Source organism: Mustelus asterias, chromosome 18 (assembly GCF_964213995.1).
Source record: "Mustelus asterias chromosome 18, sMusAst1.hap1.1, whole genome shotgun sequence".
In the NCBI taxonomy this organism is placed as follows: Eukaryota; Metazoa; Chordata; class Chondrichthyes; order Carcharhiniformes; family Triakidae; genus Mustelus; species Mustelus asterias.
In genome coordinates this window covers 65,231,247-65,248,953 of record NC_135818.1, presented here as the reverse complement: position 1 = coordinate 65,248,953, position 17,707 = coordinate 65,231,247, and the positions used below count along the sequence as shown (strand labels likewise).

Sequence of the window (17,707 nt, the reverse complement as noted above, 5' to 3'; positions counted from 1 at the left end):
AGGCAGTGCTGAGTTGAATTACAAAAGCAAAATACTGCAGATGCACGAAATCTGAAATAATAACAGAAAAGGCTGAAGATACTCAGCAGTTCTGACAGCATCTGTGGAGAGAGAATTTATGGGCAGGATTTTACCATGGGCTTTGGGTTCCGATGTCAGGATGAAATGGAGGTCTCAAGCCTACACGCCAGCAGTAGGACCTGCTCAGTAATTTTCCCAGAGGCAACCCCTAATTGGTCTCCTCCAGGTTTGCCATCCAGTTAAAGCAGGTCTAAAGCCTTGGCAGCCTCTCCAGGAGAAGTGGTGAGGGCTGAGACAGGTCAAGGATCGAGAGGGCGCAGAGGTAAGTAAATAAAATAAACATCAGAGGGGCCATGCAGGCAGGTCTTTTTGGATAGCCAACTGGGGGTGTGGGTTGGCCTTCCCTGGCCACGGACTCCTCATTGTGCTGGGCCTGGTGAATTGACCGTAGTAGAGTCCTTCAGTATTTAAATTGACTGCCTGGTAACTTCCCGGTGTCAGGACTGTGCCGGGGAACTGTCCCGACGTGGCACCTTGCTGTTTCTTGGGCCATCACCTCCCAAACCATCACAGCAGAAGCAGGAAAATTCTGCCCAATGTTCCAGACCAGTGACCTTTCATCAGAACCGATAATTAAAGGTTACAGTTGAGTTAAATGACAAACCAGCTTGGTGCAATTTCCTGTGGGAGCATATTTGGGAAGTTTGGCATATTTGGGGAGGGTCCACCATGAACCGGACGGTCGACAGCAAGGGGGAGGGTCAGGGGACAGTAGAGGCTTCAAACTGAAGGGTTAGCAATGAGACGGAAGGTCAGGAGACGGCAGACGCTGCTCCAAAATGACGTTGATCGGGTGACGTGCCCCTTCCTGGCATGAAAATGACAAAGCGATTTTAAAATGAAGCCCGCAACACGAAATGCAAACACGGGTCCCATTACCCAACCAACTTTAAAGCGGAATGATTTATTACGGGTCGACTTAAATCAGAGACCTACTGTACTTGTAAAATTCTTTGGAAAAAGAAGCCTTGTGGTGAAGTGTAGTCTGAATCCGAGATCATCTACTTGAACAATGTCAACTGTTTTCACAATGTTTATTCACAAAGACCGGACAAATGACAGACTCGCTCTGTTTGATACATCCTATCTGTTTGGGACATTTCACACATCCTTTTGACAGATGGTTTAAAGCATCTTGATTCCACTTGAGCCTCTATGGTTCAGGACAAAAGCCCCCTTGATCGAACAAAAAAAATAATTACCATAATCTACTTATCCTTAATGGCTTAGCAATCAAATGGTTTACACTGAGAATACATTTTTACTTTATTCCCATTAGGAATGCCCACCTATTACATGTTTGTTTTTTGCTTTATTAAAAAAAGTAAAAGCACGCAATAGCATATGAGGAGAGTTGACCAAAAGCCAGGGTCCAAGTAGTGGGTTTCAGCGGGGAGCTTAAAGGATGAAAGCGAGGGACAGAGGGGATTAGGGAGAGAATTGTGTCAGGCCCAGATAGATGAAAGCACAAGAAGGACAAGATGGAGGGGATGCACAAGAGGCTGGAGCCGGGTAGAAGAAAGGAGAACCAGAAATGGGGATGTGGAGGGTTGGAGGTGGTTACAGTGTGTTTAGGAGAGATGAGGCAACAAAAGGATTTAAAAACAGGGGCAAGAATTTTAAATTTTGGGACTTTGGGGAACCAGTTGATGAGTGAGCAGGATGATGCGAAATAGTGTAGAGTCAGCAGAGATACTGATGAGCTGAGGTTTACAGAGGATGGAGGGGGGTGGGTAGCTGGCAAGGAGAACAATAGAGTTGTCGAGTCTAAAGGTGACAATACATGGATGTGAGTTTCAGTGGCAGTGGAGTTGCAATTGAGATGGAGGCAGATAAGGTATGGAGGTGAAATTAAATATTCTTTGTGAGAGTGAGGAGGTGGAATTGGAAGCTATTCTCCGGGTTAAATAGGATGATTGGGCTATGAGCTGGCTAAAGGAACAGGAAGCGAGTCTTCTGGACGAGTAGAATGAAGACACCAAGGGACGAGACAGGAAAGTAGAGGAAGGTAAGTGTGCAAGGTCAGGGTGGCAGGAGCCTGAAGAGAAAATTTGATTGGTGGACAAGAGGAATGGGGATAACGTGCCAAGTCAGTTAAACTGCTAATATTCCCATCTTGCTATCAAAACTTTTGGACTTGGTGTTAGGTGAAGATTGGGGACATGGAGAGGGATTTATGGAGATGGTAGATAGAGGAGAGAAGAAGTTGGAGTATCTGTCATCTCCCAGAAGATCCTAAATTATTGGTAGTTTGGCAGTCTCTTTGAGGAAAAGTGTTTGATTTGTATTTGCGATCTATAGAGGAAGTAGAGTGTTCATTGTTTTCATTGAAATGTCGTGCAAAAGCAGCAATATTGCATTCTTCACCAAATATAAAATATTGGCAAACCTCTTCCTGAAGGTGCTGCCCCTTAAGATATACAGCCCTACAAAGAAAGAAAAAGAATTTAGATCTGTAATTTTCAATACCTATCAATGAATTAAATTAGTTTACTGTTGAGTACATATAGATTTTTATCCTCGTTACTGCAGATATTTGATATGTTTGAATGCAATTTAGATTGTTTATCTGTTTTAAAATGGAGCAAAGGTAAATTAGCAGAGAGATTCACTATTTAATCGTATCAGATCTTTGGGCTTCGATTTGCGAAATAATCTACTGTTGGTTAATGTTTATGTTTAACTGGCCTTTTTTTCAGTTTGCAGTGCTGATGTGGCTGTTGACCTATGTTGGAGCTATCTTCAATGGCTTGACCTTGATGATTATGGGTAATTATGTTCCAACATACAACACAAACATTGATTGATACTGCTGTGTATTTTCCAGGCTTGTGAGCAAAGTGGCAATGCACTCAAGTGTCAATCTATACTTAGCTAACCTGTCCAGCTCATGTAGGCCTAGATGTTTCAAACTGATACTCGCAGGAAGGTTAGGTTGTTGTCGCTGCTTACTAGCACCTCCTTAAATTAGAGGTACATTTTCCAGGAGCAGGATGCTAAAGGGGGTTGGAAGATTGGGTTGAGATCAATCTACCCACCTCGAACCAAGAACAAAGCAAATCACAGAGATTGAACCACCTTTGCAGGTAAGAAGAGCCTTGCATTAGGGTCTCACTGATAAGAGCTTTGAACCAAGTGTCCCATCTATGCGAATAGCACATTTGCTGAATGTCTTAGCCAAATGCCACTTTTTGTCAACATTAACTTCAACACTAATTTCACCATTGTTCCCTACCCCAGTGTGTACCTTACTCTATACTGTGCTTAAAAAAAAATTCTCAGCACAATTGAAATCAAAGTGCATCAGATTTAATACTCTCTCCAAGAATGTGCCTCATGTGTGTCTCATGTGCAGACAGCAGGAAGCACTGATTCCCCGCGGTGACCATGGATACTTTGTGTGTAGGATAGCTGGCTGCTGGGGGTTTGTGGGACCAGTTTGGGACTAAGTGGGCCTTTTAAAAAATTGCTATCAGGAAGTTGTTCCATATCCATTGTCAAAGTGATTTCCTGGTCTTATTCACATCCACTATCATTTGAACAGATGACTGAATGGGATGGATGTAGTCTCCTAATGAAAGACAGCAGCTTCATTTCTGCCCTCTCCCTTTCCCCCCTTCACAGCTGGAGAATAGACTTTTGGGCAAGAATGGGAGGACCCACTTTGGTCGGAAAAGTAGAATATTTTCAAATGGTGATGACTGGGAAATACGTGCAGTCAGAGGGATCTGGTTGTCCTTGTACCACGAATCACAGAAGAAAACATGCAGGCATAGCTAGCAATCAGGAAAGCAGATGGAGGTTAGCCAGCAATATAAAGGGAATTAGACCCGAGCATAAGGGTTTTGAAGAAGAGAAAGGAAGTTAGCTGTTCCTGTGTCTTGACCAGTACCAATACCACGATCAACATCATCAAAACAGATGATTTGGTCGTTATCATATTTCTGTGAGTGGAGATTAGCTGTGTGCAAATTGTCTGCCACGTTTCCTACATTTCCTGGAGTATTATGTCCAGTTTTGGTCTCCTTAATTGAGGAAGGATGTGGTGGTACTAGAGGCAGTTCAAAAAAGGTTCACCAGATTGATGCCAGGGACGGAAGGGTTGTTGTACGAGGAGTGGTTGGATAGTTTGGGCTTGTACTCGATGGAGTTCAGAAGAATGAGGGGGAGGGAATCTGATTGAGGTAGATAAAGTGCTAGAGGGGATTGATAAGGTGGACATTGAACAGATGTTCCCCCTTTGTGGGACAGTCTAGAACAAGAGGTCGTAAATATAGAGTGAGCGGAGGTAGGTTCAAAACTGAGATGAGGAGAAACTACTTCTCTGAGGGCTATGAATCTGTGGAACTCATTGCCCCAGAGTGCAGTGGACGTAGAATCAATCAAGATTCAAGAAAGAAATAGATATGCTTTGATGAAAAGCGGGATAGAGGGCTATGGGGAGCAGGCAGGAAAGTGGAATTGAGACCAGGATAAGGTCAGCCATAATCATGTTAAATGGCAGAGCGGGCTAGGAGGACTGAATTGCCTACTCCCGCTCCTAATCCCTATGTTCCTGTGTACATCAAAACAGTGAGTACACTTCATTTAAAAAATACTGAATTGCTGTAAAGTGCTCTGGGCTCTGATGTTATGAAAGGTGCTTTTTTTTCTTTTTTCATTTCACTCAAAGTATTGTGAATCTTTGGAACTCTCTGCCGTGGAGGACAGTGGATGCTTAGTCATTGAATACATTCAGGATGGAGATTGATGGGTTTTGGATACAAAGGAAATCAAGGGTAATAGAGGTGGTGCAGGAAGGTGGAAATGAGATAGGAGATCAGTCATGGTCTTATTAAATGGTGGAGCAAGCCTGAGCGACCATATGGTCCACCCCTCCTATTTCTTATGTTCTAATGAACCTACGCCTCATGGGGCAGAATTTTATTGCCTTTGAACTTTTATGCCATTGGGAACAAATATGAGTCCTGACCCTGCTGGTGTTGGCTGCTGTATAGTGTTGTAATCTTATGGGGGTGCCCAATTAAGGATAGCGGGCAGGTTCCCAAAGTGAGAGGCCCAATTTGAGGGTCTCGATGTCTGGCAGCCCCATTGGGAGATGCAGGTTGGGGAAGGGGCTCAAAATGAAAACATCTCTGTAGCATTCTAAAAATGTACAATTTAAACAGGATGAGAGCTGTAAGGCCATCGATATGATGGAGGAACCCTCCACAGGAGGACTTGTGCCCATGGCTGTTGCCTTCTTATCCCACTGTCTCCATGCTGGGAGTGTCAATGGTTCCCCCAGCCTGCTACCAGGAGGTGACCTCTATGTACCAGTGGGGATCCAACTTTACTATGTAACCAGTCTGCTATGAGGAAGTTCCTGGTGGGGCCGTAAACATGCCCGAATGACCTTTTAATGGCGCTAACTGGCTACCCGCCTCTGCCAGGTCAGTAGCCACTGATTGCTCGGAGAAGGGAACATGTTGGGTAGCGGACCCTGCACTCTAATTCCCAATTTTCCTCTGGTCCTATCTCCTCCTTCACCTCGGGGTGGCTGAGTGGGTTCAGCCCATGGATTCTCAAACTGACCCCCCAGTATATTCCATGGGCTACACATCAATAGTCAAGAACAGCCTTGCAGTACCTCGATGAACATCCTGGAGTGTCTGTCCCATCAAGCAGAGACATCACATCAAACCAGATGCCATCCTTACTTAATACCCACACGTGACTTTTGAGCTTTCCCCGCTCCTCCTATTGAGATATTCTCACTCTTGTCCCACCTAAATTGTAACTTTTTTTTGTGGCAGCATGCTGCCACAATGGGTAGCACTGCTGCCTCACAGCGCCAATTCCGGCCTCGGGTCACTGTCGTGTGTGGAGTTTGCACAGTCTCCCTGTGTCTGCGTGGGTTTCCTCCCATATTCCAAAGATATGCGTGTTAGGTTGATTGGCCATGCTAAATTGTCTCTCAGTGTCAGGGGGATTAGCAGGATAAATATGAAGGATTACGGGAATAGGATCTGGGTGGGATTGTGTTCAGTGCAGACTCGATGGGCCGAATGGCCTGGTTTTGCACTGTAGGGATTCTATGATTCTAAGACTGACAAATTGAATACAGAATAGGGATAAAAACAGCACCCTCATGTGCTTTAGTACCTACATTATGTGATGCATGTATCCATTTTGTTATTGGGCAGCTCTTCAGCTGTATTTATTATCTAATTTCTTTTGAAAAGAATTAACTAAGATATAATCAACCACTGCTGATGGGAATCTTTTCCAGTTTTAGTTGGGGGAGCAGGAAACAATATAATCAATGGCCTCTCTTGAGATCTGCCTCTCATTATTCAGTTTTGTGATTGCTGTTTAAGTGTCCTCCTTACACTGACTTCTCCCCACCTTTCAGTATGTTGAAGATAAGAATCACGTCAAATCTTCTCTCTCAATCTTTTTCCTTAACTCTGAATTTTAGCTAAACATTTGATGTTCTACATTCTCTAAGGGAAATTATGTAAGATTCTGTCAGTGCAACAAATAATATGTTTGATTTTCCTTTGCAGCGGTCGTTTCTATGTTTTCCTTGCCTGTTGTATATGAGAAATATCAGGTAATTCTTTTATTTATTTTCAGGTACTTGGGGAAAATAACTGTAGAAATGCAAATGTTAGTGTTGTATAATAGTGAGTAAATTTATTTCAATAACCCGTGTTTTACGGTTTACCTTTGCAGGCACAAATCGACCAATATTTGGGACTGGTGAGGACCCATGTTAATTCTGTGGTGGCAAAGTAAGTTTGGCATTGGTGTTATATGTACAAAGTTTGCGGAGTAGGTGATCCATTATGAAACTAGGGAAACATGATATCCACATTAGCCTTTTTTCTTGTGTTTATCAGAAAGTTGAATGGAGACCAAACTATAACTGCAGTGGAGATGACAATATTCTCAGGTGCGCTTTACATTAGTAGGGGCGGCATGGTGGCACAATGGTTAGCACTGCTGCTAACAACCCGGGTCCGATTCCCGGCTTGGGTCACTGTCTGTGTGGAGTTTGCACGTTCTACCCATGTCTGGATGGGTTTCCTCTGGGTGCTCCGGTTTCCTCCCACACTCCAAAGATGTGCGGGTTAGGTGGATTGACCATGCTAAATTGCCCCTTAGTGTCAGGGGGGACTAGCTAGGGTAAATGCATGGGGTTATGGGGATAGGGCCTAGGTGGGATTGAGGTCGGTGCAGACTCGATGGGCTGAATGGCCTCCTTCTGCACCGTAGAGACTCTATGATTAGTCCCCATGCTAGCTGATGGTGTAAATGGTCCCCTCTCCACACGTACTGTTCCTTCCCTTTTAAAACTATTGGCGCCATACCCAAACTCTCAAAATCCAGCTTTAACCCCTTTGATCCTACAATACCATCACTTCTCCAACCTCCCTTTCCTTGAAGGTCATTGAACATGTTGACGCCTCCCAAATTTGTGTTTGTTGTTCACACAACTCCATGTTTCCAATCGGATTTCTGTCCCACCACTACGTTGAAAGAGCCCTTATCAAATTCTTAAGTGACGTTTTCCATGACTGTGAATGTGGTGCACTCTTTCCCCCACCACCCCCCTCAGCCACAGCACGTCACCCTTCTCAACTTCTTTGCAGCTTTTGACGGTCACAAAATTATTCTATTCCAATATATGATTTTCACATGTTTTCATCTGCTGTAAGCCTGTCAGTTGACATATAGGTGAAGTAAGCATGTTCAGAAGGCACCCATCTTTGTAGTTGGTGGTTTCCTCTGCCACTGTGGCAGTGTTGTCAGGAGACTGGGAGTTTCCCACAACACCCTCTCTGAGCCATATGATTGGGAGAAAACTAAATGCTCTTCACCTAAATTCAAGGTAGTTACACAATTTTCAATGATCTCATTCCATGGAGAGATGGTCAATGAAATGAATACTTTCAGTAATTACCTTGGCTCCATTCATGTGGATACGAATCTCTTAGAAAATAGCTTTTGCAGTGACTTCTCGCCCGATTGTTGGCAGTGTATTCTTCACAGTCCATTCTCATTTTCCTTTTGTGTGTCATGTCCAAGTTGCTTTCAGCAAACTGACTGAAGTGTTCTGGCAAAGTTCCTCGTTAGTATAATGGTTAGTATCCCCGTCTGTCACCCGGGAGACCAGGGTTCAATTCACTGATGGGGAGTTCATCGCAATTTTACTGTGGGGCGGCATAGTGCCACAGTGATTAGCACTGCTGCCTCACAGCGCCAGGGACCCGGGTTCAATTCTGGCCTCGGGTCACTGTCTGTGTGGAGTTTGCACGTTCTCCCCATGTCGGCATGGGTTTCCTCCGGGTGCTCCAGTTTCTTCCCACAGTCCAAGATTTGCAGGTTAGGTGGATTGGCCTTGCCAAATTGCCCCTTTAGTGTCCCAAGATGTGCAAGTTGGGGGGGATTAGCGGAGTAAATACATGGGGTCACGTGGATAGGGCCTGGGTGAGATGCTTTGTCGAGGAGTCGGAGCAGACTCAATGGGCCGAATGACCTCCTTCTGCACTGTGGAGATTCTATGAACTCTATGCTGAATGAAAAATTAAGTTTGTTTTATTTACTGTCCCAAAGGAGTCAGTGCAATCAGAGAAGTTGGATATTAAATAGACTATAAGAGGGCAGATTTTTTTCAAATTTGTACCTGTGACGAGGTAGACCTGTTGTGAATTCAGCCATGTAGCTGACTGGGTAACTGGGTAAAGAAGGGATTTGCATCACAACAAGGATAGTGGGATGCAGAACCAGTAGTTACAGAGACAACAGGAGATGCGATTCAGTAGCCTAAATGAGGACAACAACAGCAGTAACTGTTTTTAAAAAGTTTACTTCAAGAGAAAAGTCATGCTACACAGGATAAATGCTGAAAGTTGCAGTGTTTACCATGCTGTGACAAACTATTTGCCTTACTCATTGGCAGTATCTATATTTTTGGTCAATTCCTATGGATGTCCAATGCAGTTCCTGTGAAGGAACAGCAATCTAGTCTCAAGTCAGGATGTTGTGTGGTTTGAGAGGGAACTGGCAAGTGGTGGTGTTCCCATACATCTGCTGCCCTTGACCTTCTAGGTAGTGGTAGTCATGGGTTTGGAAGGTGCTGTTGAGGAAGCCTTGGTGAATTGTTGTAGTGCACCTTGTAGACTGTACACACTGTTGCCACTGTGTGTTAGTGATGGATTGGGTGCCATTCATGTAGCTGCTTTCTCCTGGATGGTAAAAACTCCTTGAGCATTATTGGGGCTCCACTCATCCAGACAAGTGGAGATTATTCCATCAGACTCCTGATTTGTGCCTTGTAGATGGTGGACAGGCATTCGAGAGTCGGGAGGTGAGTTACTCGCCTCAAATTCCCAGCCTCTGACCTTCTCTTGTAGCCACAGTACTTCTATGGCTGGTCCAATTAAGTTTCTGGTTCCAGGGTAATCCCCGGGATGTTTTTGCTGGAATGTTCAGCGATGGCAATGCCATTGAATGTCAAGGGGAGGTGGTTAGATGTTCTCTTGTTGGCGATGGTCATTCTCTGGTAGTTGTGCAGCACAATGTTACTTGTCACTCACCAGACCAAGCCTGAATGGTGTCCAGGTCTTCCTGCATAAGAAACAGACTGTTTCAGTATCTGAGGAGTTGCAAATTATACTGAACATTGAGCATCAGTGAACATACCCACTTCTGACTTTATGATTGAAGGAAAATCTTTAATGAAGCAACTGAAAATGGTGGTGTCTAGGACACTGCAATGAACAACTCCTGCAACAATGTTGGGCTGACATGATTGGTCTGAAACAATGAAATCAACTTAGATTATGATGGGTATAACTCCAACTAATGGAGAGTTCCCCAACCCATCCCTCAAGTCCTCTACAGCAACTCTAACTGAGCATGAGCATAAAGAGCTATGTCATATTGATGTCACTCACGGAGAGAAGAGGAATAAGAAGCACCTTAGAGAGGAACGGTAACTATGTCCTGATGTTCTATGACATTGTAAATAGTTAATGTATAAAGAAAGGTATTTTGAACGAAAGACCATTGTCTCCAGCAAGATCTCCAGTAAGAAACCAAGGAATCCAGAGACAAACCTGCAGTAACATTGACTTCAGTTTTGTTAGGGCTCCTTGATGCCACACTCCATTCAATGCTGCCTTGATGCCAAGGGCAGTCATTCTCAACTCTCGAGTTAACACTCTTTTTTGTTCATGTTTGCATCAAGTCTGTAGTGAGGTCAGCAGCCCAGTCACCCTGGCAGAACCCAAACTGAGCATTGGTGAGCAGGTTATTGCTGTGTCCAGTTGGTAGCACTGATGACGGATGTGGGAAGACTACATAGCTTTGATCTGATCTATTGCTTGTGGAATCACTTAGCTCTGTCTATCCCAATTTGCTGCTGCTGTTTGATGAGTCAATGGTCTTGTGTTGTAGCTTCACCAGGTTGATACTCATTTTTAGGTGTGCCAGGTGCTGCTCCTGGCATGCTCTACATCACTCCTTATTGAACCAGGGTTGATCTTGCATAGTAATTGTAGAATTAGGAATATATCTGTCCATGAGATTACAGATTGCGATTGAATACAATTCTGCTCCTGCTGACACCCACAGTGTCTCATGGATTGCCAGGTTAGAATTGCTAGATCAGTTCTGAATCTAATCACTTGGGAAGGCAAAGGAATACACAATAAATGGTAGGATACTGTAAAGTGTGGAGAAACTGAGGGGATTTTAAGTGTATGTCCACAGATCCCTAAAGATAGCAGAACAGGTACGTAAGTGTGTTAAGAAGGCATACAACATCTAGCTGATGCACAGAATATTAGTTACCAGTAAGTTATGCGGGGACGGTATAAAACACTGGTTTGACCAAAGCTGGAGAACGCCCTATGGTTCCGGTCACATTACAGGAAGGATGCGATCGTGTTCGACAGGCTACCGATATCTTTGAGGATGTTGGCAGGAATGGAGAATTTTATTATGAAGAAAGGAGAGGCTGGAGTTCTTCCCTTTAACAAAGCAGCTGGAGGGAAATTTAATTGGGGTGTATAAAGTTATGAGGGGCCTAGAGAGATTGGATAGAAAGGACCTTGATCAATAACCAGGAGCAGACAGATTTAAAGTAATCAGTGGAAGGATTAGAGAGGTGTTGAGGAGAAATTCTTTCACCCAAAGGGTGGAGGGGGTTGGGAACTCGCTGCCTGAAAAAGTGGAAGAGGCAGAATTCCTCATTACATTAAAAATATACTTGGATATGCTGTTGAAGTGCTGTAACCTAAAAGGTTACTGACCAAAAGCAGGAAAGTGGGTTTAGGCTGTTAAGCACTTATCGATCATCATGGACACAATGGACCAAATTATCACCTCCTGTGTTGTATATTTCTATGACACTGAAACAATCTCACATTTCAGATAAAAATTGAAGGTTATAAGAAAGTGTCCTGATATATATATATATATATATATATATATATATATATATATATATATATATAATGGGTGGCACAGTGGTTAGCACTGCTGCTTCACAGCTCCAGGGACCCGGGTTCGATTCCCGGCTCGGGTCACTGTCTGTGTGGAGTTTGCACATTCTCCTCGTGTCTGCGTGGGTTTCCTCCGGGTGCTCCGGTTTCCTCCCACAGTCCAAAGATGTGCGGGTTAGGTTGATTGGCCAAGCTAAAAATTGCCCTTAGTGTCCTGGGATGCGTAGGTTAGAGGGATTAGTGGGTAAAATATGTAGGGATATGGGGATAGGGCCTGGGTGGGATTGTGGTCGGTGCAGACTCGATGGGCCGAATGGCCTCTTTCTGTGCTGTAGGGATTCTAAGATTCTAAGATAATATATATAGAAAAACTATGCAAATGTTGACATTTTCTAGTTTTGCTAGTTTTGAACATGGTGGGGGGGGCGGGGGTGGAGGTGGTTGCAGGGCAGGGCTGGGGGAGGCTGTGGTGCACAGGCCGAGAGGAAAGGTAGGCCCGGGAGACCTCAGATTGGAAAAAATGGGCCTGTGAGGGAGGCAGCCCCCACTTCCCGCCTGAGGTCCAAGCAGGCTTCCCTGCCGGGCTTCTCACCTGTCACTGACCTTTACCTGGTTCTTTACCCAGAGGGTGGTGAGGGATTGGAATGCCCTGCCAGCATCAGTAGTAAATGCGCCTAGTTTGGGGGCGTTTAAGAGATCCGTAGATAGGTTCATGGACGAAAAGAAATTGGTTTAGGTTGGAGGGTCACAGTTTTTTTTTTTTTAACTGGTCGGTGCAACATCGTGGGCCGAAGGGCCTGTTCTGCGCTGTAATGTTCTATGTTCTATGTTCTATGTTCCTCTGGCTGACAAATTGCAGCCAAATGGAAAGTGGCTGTTAATCATGGGAAGAGAGAAATGGAGCTGGAGTAGGGTGTTCTGAAATAAGGTCATCCACCGGGAATGCTCACTCTGTTTCTCCCTCCAAAGAAATCCTTCGGACTGACCTGAAGATTGTTTCCAGCTTATTTTGTTATAAACTGGGAGTTGGGGTTTGGGTTAATTTACAAACCCACTAAAAGCAAGAAGTAATGCAGCCGGCTGGGAAGCCGCAACTCGTGCCAATACACTCGTTTCCTTTTTTGAAATCTCAATTTGATTGCTTTTGAATTGTATGATTCACTCACCCGCAACATTTTTTGTGTCTTTTATTCAGGATCCAGGCCAAAATCCCAGGTGCGAAACGAAAGACTGAGTAAGAGCAACATGAAGAGAGACTGTTGGCACATGAAAGGGCACCCGAAGCAGAAGCTTTTCTGTATTCTTCAAATTAATCAGACTTGTCTTGGAGAGTTGTTATCCCATTTGTCAGCATCATGGTTTTAGAAACACGCAGCGCTGAGACAGTCCTTCTCCCATGCTGTTTCCAAATGATTAGAATACCTGCAATCACTTGTGTCGATCACTAAGTATAGTAAGAGAAGAGCAAGTAATAATAATTGTATTAGATGTGTTTTTGTGTTGCTTCTAAACAATTGCATGATGTTAAGAGTCTTAATTCTATTTAACTTTCTAGTGTTTCCTGCTGCTATGGCAGTGCTTACAACTTTTAATGTTATTTGTGGCTAGGGCATTTCTGCTTTAGTGCACCTCTGCAATAGTCTAATTGCTCCAAAGTCACTGAGTCAGTTTGGCTTTATTGAGTAAAACAATAGAACAGTGGATCGATGTTTTGGTGTTTATCCAGCACAAACGTTCTAAGGATTATGTACTGTAATTGTGGCATTTGGTTTTGTAAACTAAAGAAATACAAAGCTCATGTTTTTCGAACTATTGTCATACTATTAAAGAAGTATGGAAACAGACTCCTGGCTTTTTTTTTAATCCTTCTAGCCAATTCGCTGCAACTTATTTTCAATGAAAGGTGGTTGCTAAAGGGCAGGTTTTAATTCCTGGTGGGTATAGTGGGAATCCGGACCAGGAATTTGAGTTGAATGTCCAGTAGATTTTACTGATGATCGCCCTCGGTCAGCCTCTCACCCATTTCTAGCAGAAAGCTGCAGCTAGCTCGGACAAAGATCGGGCTACATCTGAAGAAAGTTGAATCCATCAAGATAAGTGGGAGCACTTCTTCACCTCCTGGCCGCATGAAGGAGTGGCTTTTGAAACTTACCTTTTGAGGGCCTTTTTTGACTTCCCGACACAAATGCCTGGCTGTGCGTCTGCTGAAGGCAGCCAATGCATAGAATCATAGAATCCTACAGTGCAGAAAGAGGCCATTCGGCCCATCGAGTCTACACCAATCCCACCCAGGCCCTTTCCCCATAACCCATACATTTACCCCAGCTAGTCCTCCTGACACGAATGGGTTGGAATGTCAACAGGATCACACATGCTTCATGGTGCCCCCATTTATCAATTAAGCTTTCATCGGTGTCCAGCAGGGGTCTCTGATGTCAAATTCAGGAGTGTTCAAATCACAGATCAATGGAAAATGGGACCACTTTTTTTAACTGCTGCCCTGTTCGTGTGTGGCTGATTGGGAGTGTTAAACTTTCCTCAGAGGATTTATGCTTTCTAACTAACTACAGCAACATTATACTGAGAAAGTTTGCAGGGACCAGAGAGAGTGTAATGCAGATTTGATTTCTCCTCCATTCAGGTTAGTTTGAGATCCTGTTCTTTGGAGGAAGAATCCTGGAAGGAGGATCATGAGTGCATCCTAAGAGGTAGTTCTTAGTTTCCATGATAGGCAGGAAAAGGTCAGAGGGCGGAGGTTCTAGATTAAAATTCCAAGAATCTAAAACCCTTTTTGAATGTGCTCAGTTGCAGTTTTTAACGAGGTTAGGGGCTGCACTCAAGAGGTTGGGCAGTTATTTAAAGATGCTAATAAGGGGTGGTATGGTGGTACAGTGGTTAGCACCGCTGCCTAACGGCACAGGGACCCAGGTTTGATTCCTGGCTTAGGGTTACAGTCTGTGTGGCGTCTGCACGTTCTCCTCATGTCTGCGTGGGTTTCCACCGGGTGCTCCGGTTTCAACGCACAGTCCAAAGATATGCCGGTTAGGTGCATTGGCCATGCTAAATTCTCCCTCAGTGTACCCGAACAGGTGCCAGAGTGTGGCAACTAGTGTGGATTTTCACAGTAACTTCATTGCAGTGTTAATGTAAATCTTCTTGTGGCTCTGGTAAATACACTTTAAATTTTAGGCTGTGTGCTTAAAATGTGGCCTTATAGATTTAATGCCTCCAACCCCAGTTTACCAGTGCTCAAGAAATCCAATAGCTGAAGGAAAGGTGAACAACAGAATCCAATTTGGAAGTGTTTTTGTAGAGCTATTTGGGGGCCATGAGGAGCAGGAGTCATTTGCCCTTCTCTCCAAACCTTGCATCACCTTCCTGCTGACATCCAACAAAGCAGCCATCCAGTCTGGCTAACTATCATCCAGGAAATAGAGAAAATGAGTTCAAAGGTGATGTAACTAACTTCTATTTAAAATGGCACAGTGGTTAGCACTGCTGCCTCTCAGCGCCAGGGACCTGGGTTTGATTCTTGGCTTGGGTCACTGTGTGGAGTCTGCACATTCTCCCATGTTTGCGTGGGTTTCCTCTGGGTGCTCCAGTTTCCTCCCACACTCCAAAGATGTGCGGGTTAGGTTGATTGGCCATGCTAAATTGCCTCTTAGTGTCAATGGGATTAGCAGGGTAAATGCATGGGGTTATGGGGATAGAGCCTGGGTGGGATTGTAGTCGGTGCAAACTTGAGGGGTCGAATAGCCTCCTTTGGCACTTAAAGGGATTCTATGATTCATCATTCTATCAATATCAATTTTCGCAGGAGAAATTAGGATCCTGGTGCCCAAAGGCGTGGTGGAATGTCCCTGTAGTTACATTTCTCCATGTTTTTCTGCCACAGAGCCAAATCTTGTGGTAATTACAGATGTAAAGAATAGGAGGACTAGAATAATTCTTAAAGCCTGTATGAAAAATAGTACGCTGGATTTTGTGGTCAATGGGGAAGAAACAGCACTCACCACTGATCCCCCCCCCGCGCCCCCCCCCCCCCCCCCCCCCCCCCCCCTGCCGCCACCCAGGAAAACTGACTACAAAGATCTGCTGATCTCTGTGGGTTGGATTGCCCCATTCCCAGTGCTGGTCGAAATGTGTTGCCAAGTTGATGGCCCCTCCAGGCCTTCAGCAATACTGATGTGAGAAAGCAGAATGTGTGGCCAATCATGTTGCAGTATTCTCATAGAAAGCAAACCAGCAAGTCAATGGCATTGGTGGTGGGCCTTCAGTTTTTATTTAAATTTTTAGATCTCAAAATAAATGACTATGATTGGATCAAGAGAGAAGCTAAAATATCATGAACAAACTTTTTTTTAAAGACATGGAGTTTTACCTTAATTGAGAAATTTTGCACTCCACAATTTAAAAAATGAATTTTCAGGGCCATTGAGGATTTGTAATTAGCAACTTAGGACACTGTTAAAACACAATTACACCTCGTGCAATAAAATACAACCATTACAGTGAAACTAACTAAGAAGTGGAAGTTTTCATCAGTTCACAGATTACTTAGGGATTGAATGGATGGATGGAGACAAAAACTCACATTCTGGAGGAGCATCGATTCATTGATGGCAGTTTTGGGATTCCCGAATTATCCTGAGCATATGCAGACTCCTGAAGTTGCTATCAGAGAAATGATGTCGAACACTGCCTGTTTCGACATCGCTACCATGTAGAATCAGGCTGTAATATTTTAATTTTAGCATTCTTCTACACTGTAAGTGTAATCAGGTACAGGCCTGATTCGCAATGACAATTTTATGTTCGTTCTTTGACTCATCGTTATCAAGATAGTGAGTTCTGAGAAATGGGCATTATACTAACTAGTCCATTCATAGAAACATAGAAAAACAGGAGAAGGCCTTGAGTCCTTCAAGCATGCTTCACCATTCATTGTGATCATGGCTGATCATCCAACTCAATAGCCTGATCCTGACTAACCCCCACCTCCATATCATTTGATCCACTTCACCTCAAGTGCTATATGTAACTGTTTCTTGAAAACATTCAATGTTTTGGCCTCAATTATTTTATGTGGTAGCAAATTCCATAGGCTGACTACTCTCTGGGTGAAGAAATTTCTCCCCATCTCTGTCCTAAACGATCTACCCTGTATCCTCAGACTGTGACCCCTGGTTCTGGACACCCTCATCATCAGGAACATCCTTCTTGCATCTACCCTGTCTAGTCCTGTTGGAATTTTATAGGTTTCTCTGAGATCCTCCCTCATTCTTCTGAACTCCCACGAATACAATCCAAACCGACTCAATCTCTCCTCATGTGCCAGTCCCGCCATCCCAGGAATCAGTCTGGTAAACTTTCTCTGCAATTCTAAAGCAAGAACATCCTTCCTGGCTAGCACAGCTGCCCCACAGCACCAGGGACCCGGGTTCAATTCCGGCCTCGGGTCACTGTCTGTGTGGAGTTTGCACTTTCTCCCCGTGTCTGCTTGGGTTTCCTCCGTGTGCTCCAGTTTCCTCCCGCAGTCCAAAGATGTGCTGGTTAGGTGGATTGGCCATGCTAAATTCCCCCTTACTATCAGGGGGATTAGCAGGGTAAATGAGGGTTACAGGAATAGGGCCTGGGTGGGATGTGGTCGGTACAGACTCGATGGGCCGAATGGCCTCCTTCTGTACTGTGGGGATTCTATGACTCTTCCGATAAGGATACCAAAACTGCATGCAATATTCCAGGTGTGGCCTTGCCAAGGCCCTGTATAATTGCAGCAAGGCATCCCTGCTCCTGCACTCAAACTAAACTCAAACTAATACACTGAGCAGTTCTGGATCCAGTAGAGCTCTGGCCGATGCAGTCTGATCATTTTTCCATTTCCCAAATTGACCATTCTATGAGTTTAATGACCAATTGCTGCAAAAGTACAGGCTGTTTTGTGCTGCAGGCGAAAGCTCGTTAGGGGCTGAACTGAGACTGCCTAAAACACTCAAGTAGGAGCAGCCATTCCTTGAGTGTGGGCTGAATTTGAACCTAACTACAAGAGGCGAAAATCCAGTGTCGAAATGGATGCAGCATCCAGGTCTCAGGCAGCCATTAATTTCAGCTTTCATTCCAAAGCTTTTCCA

The 17,707-nt window shown here is 44.3% G+C and overlaps 1 protein-coding gene across 6 annotated transcripts in view; it reads left to right on the top strand.

Moving 5' to 3' along the window:
- The window catches only part of rtn1a (reticulon 1a), a 174,989-nt gene extending 161,576 nt beyond the window's left edge, over positions 1 to 13,413 (top strand). For all 6 annotated transcript variants that reach the window (XM_078234200.1, XM_078234199.1, XM_078234201.1 and 3 more), the window contains 4 exons: positions 2,781 to 2,850; positions 6,630 to 6,676; positions 6,799 to 6,857; positions 12,772 to 13,413. In XM_078234200.1, the coding sequence (XP_078090326.1) occupies positions 2,781 to 2,850; positions 6,630 to 6,676; positions 6,799 to 6,857; positions 12,772 to 12,814 (219 nt within the window). In that variant the 3' untranslated portion in view covers positions 12,815 to 13,413. The remainder of the gene's footprint in view (positions 1 to 2,780; positions 2,851 to 6,629; positions 6,677 to 6,798; positions 6,858 to 12,771) is intronic.
- Positions 13,414 to 17,707: the final 4,294 nt, after the last annotated feature.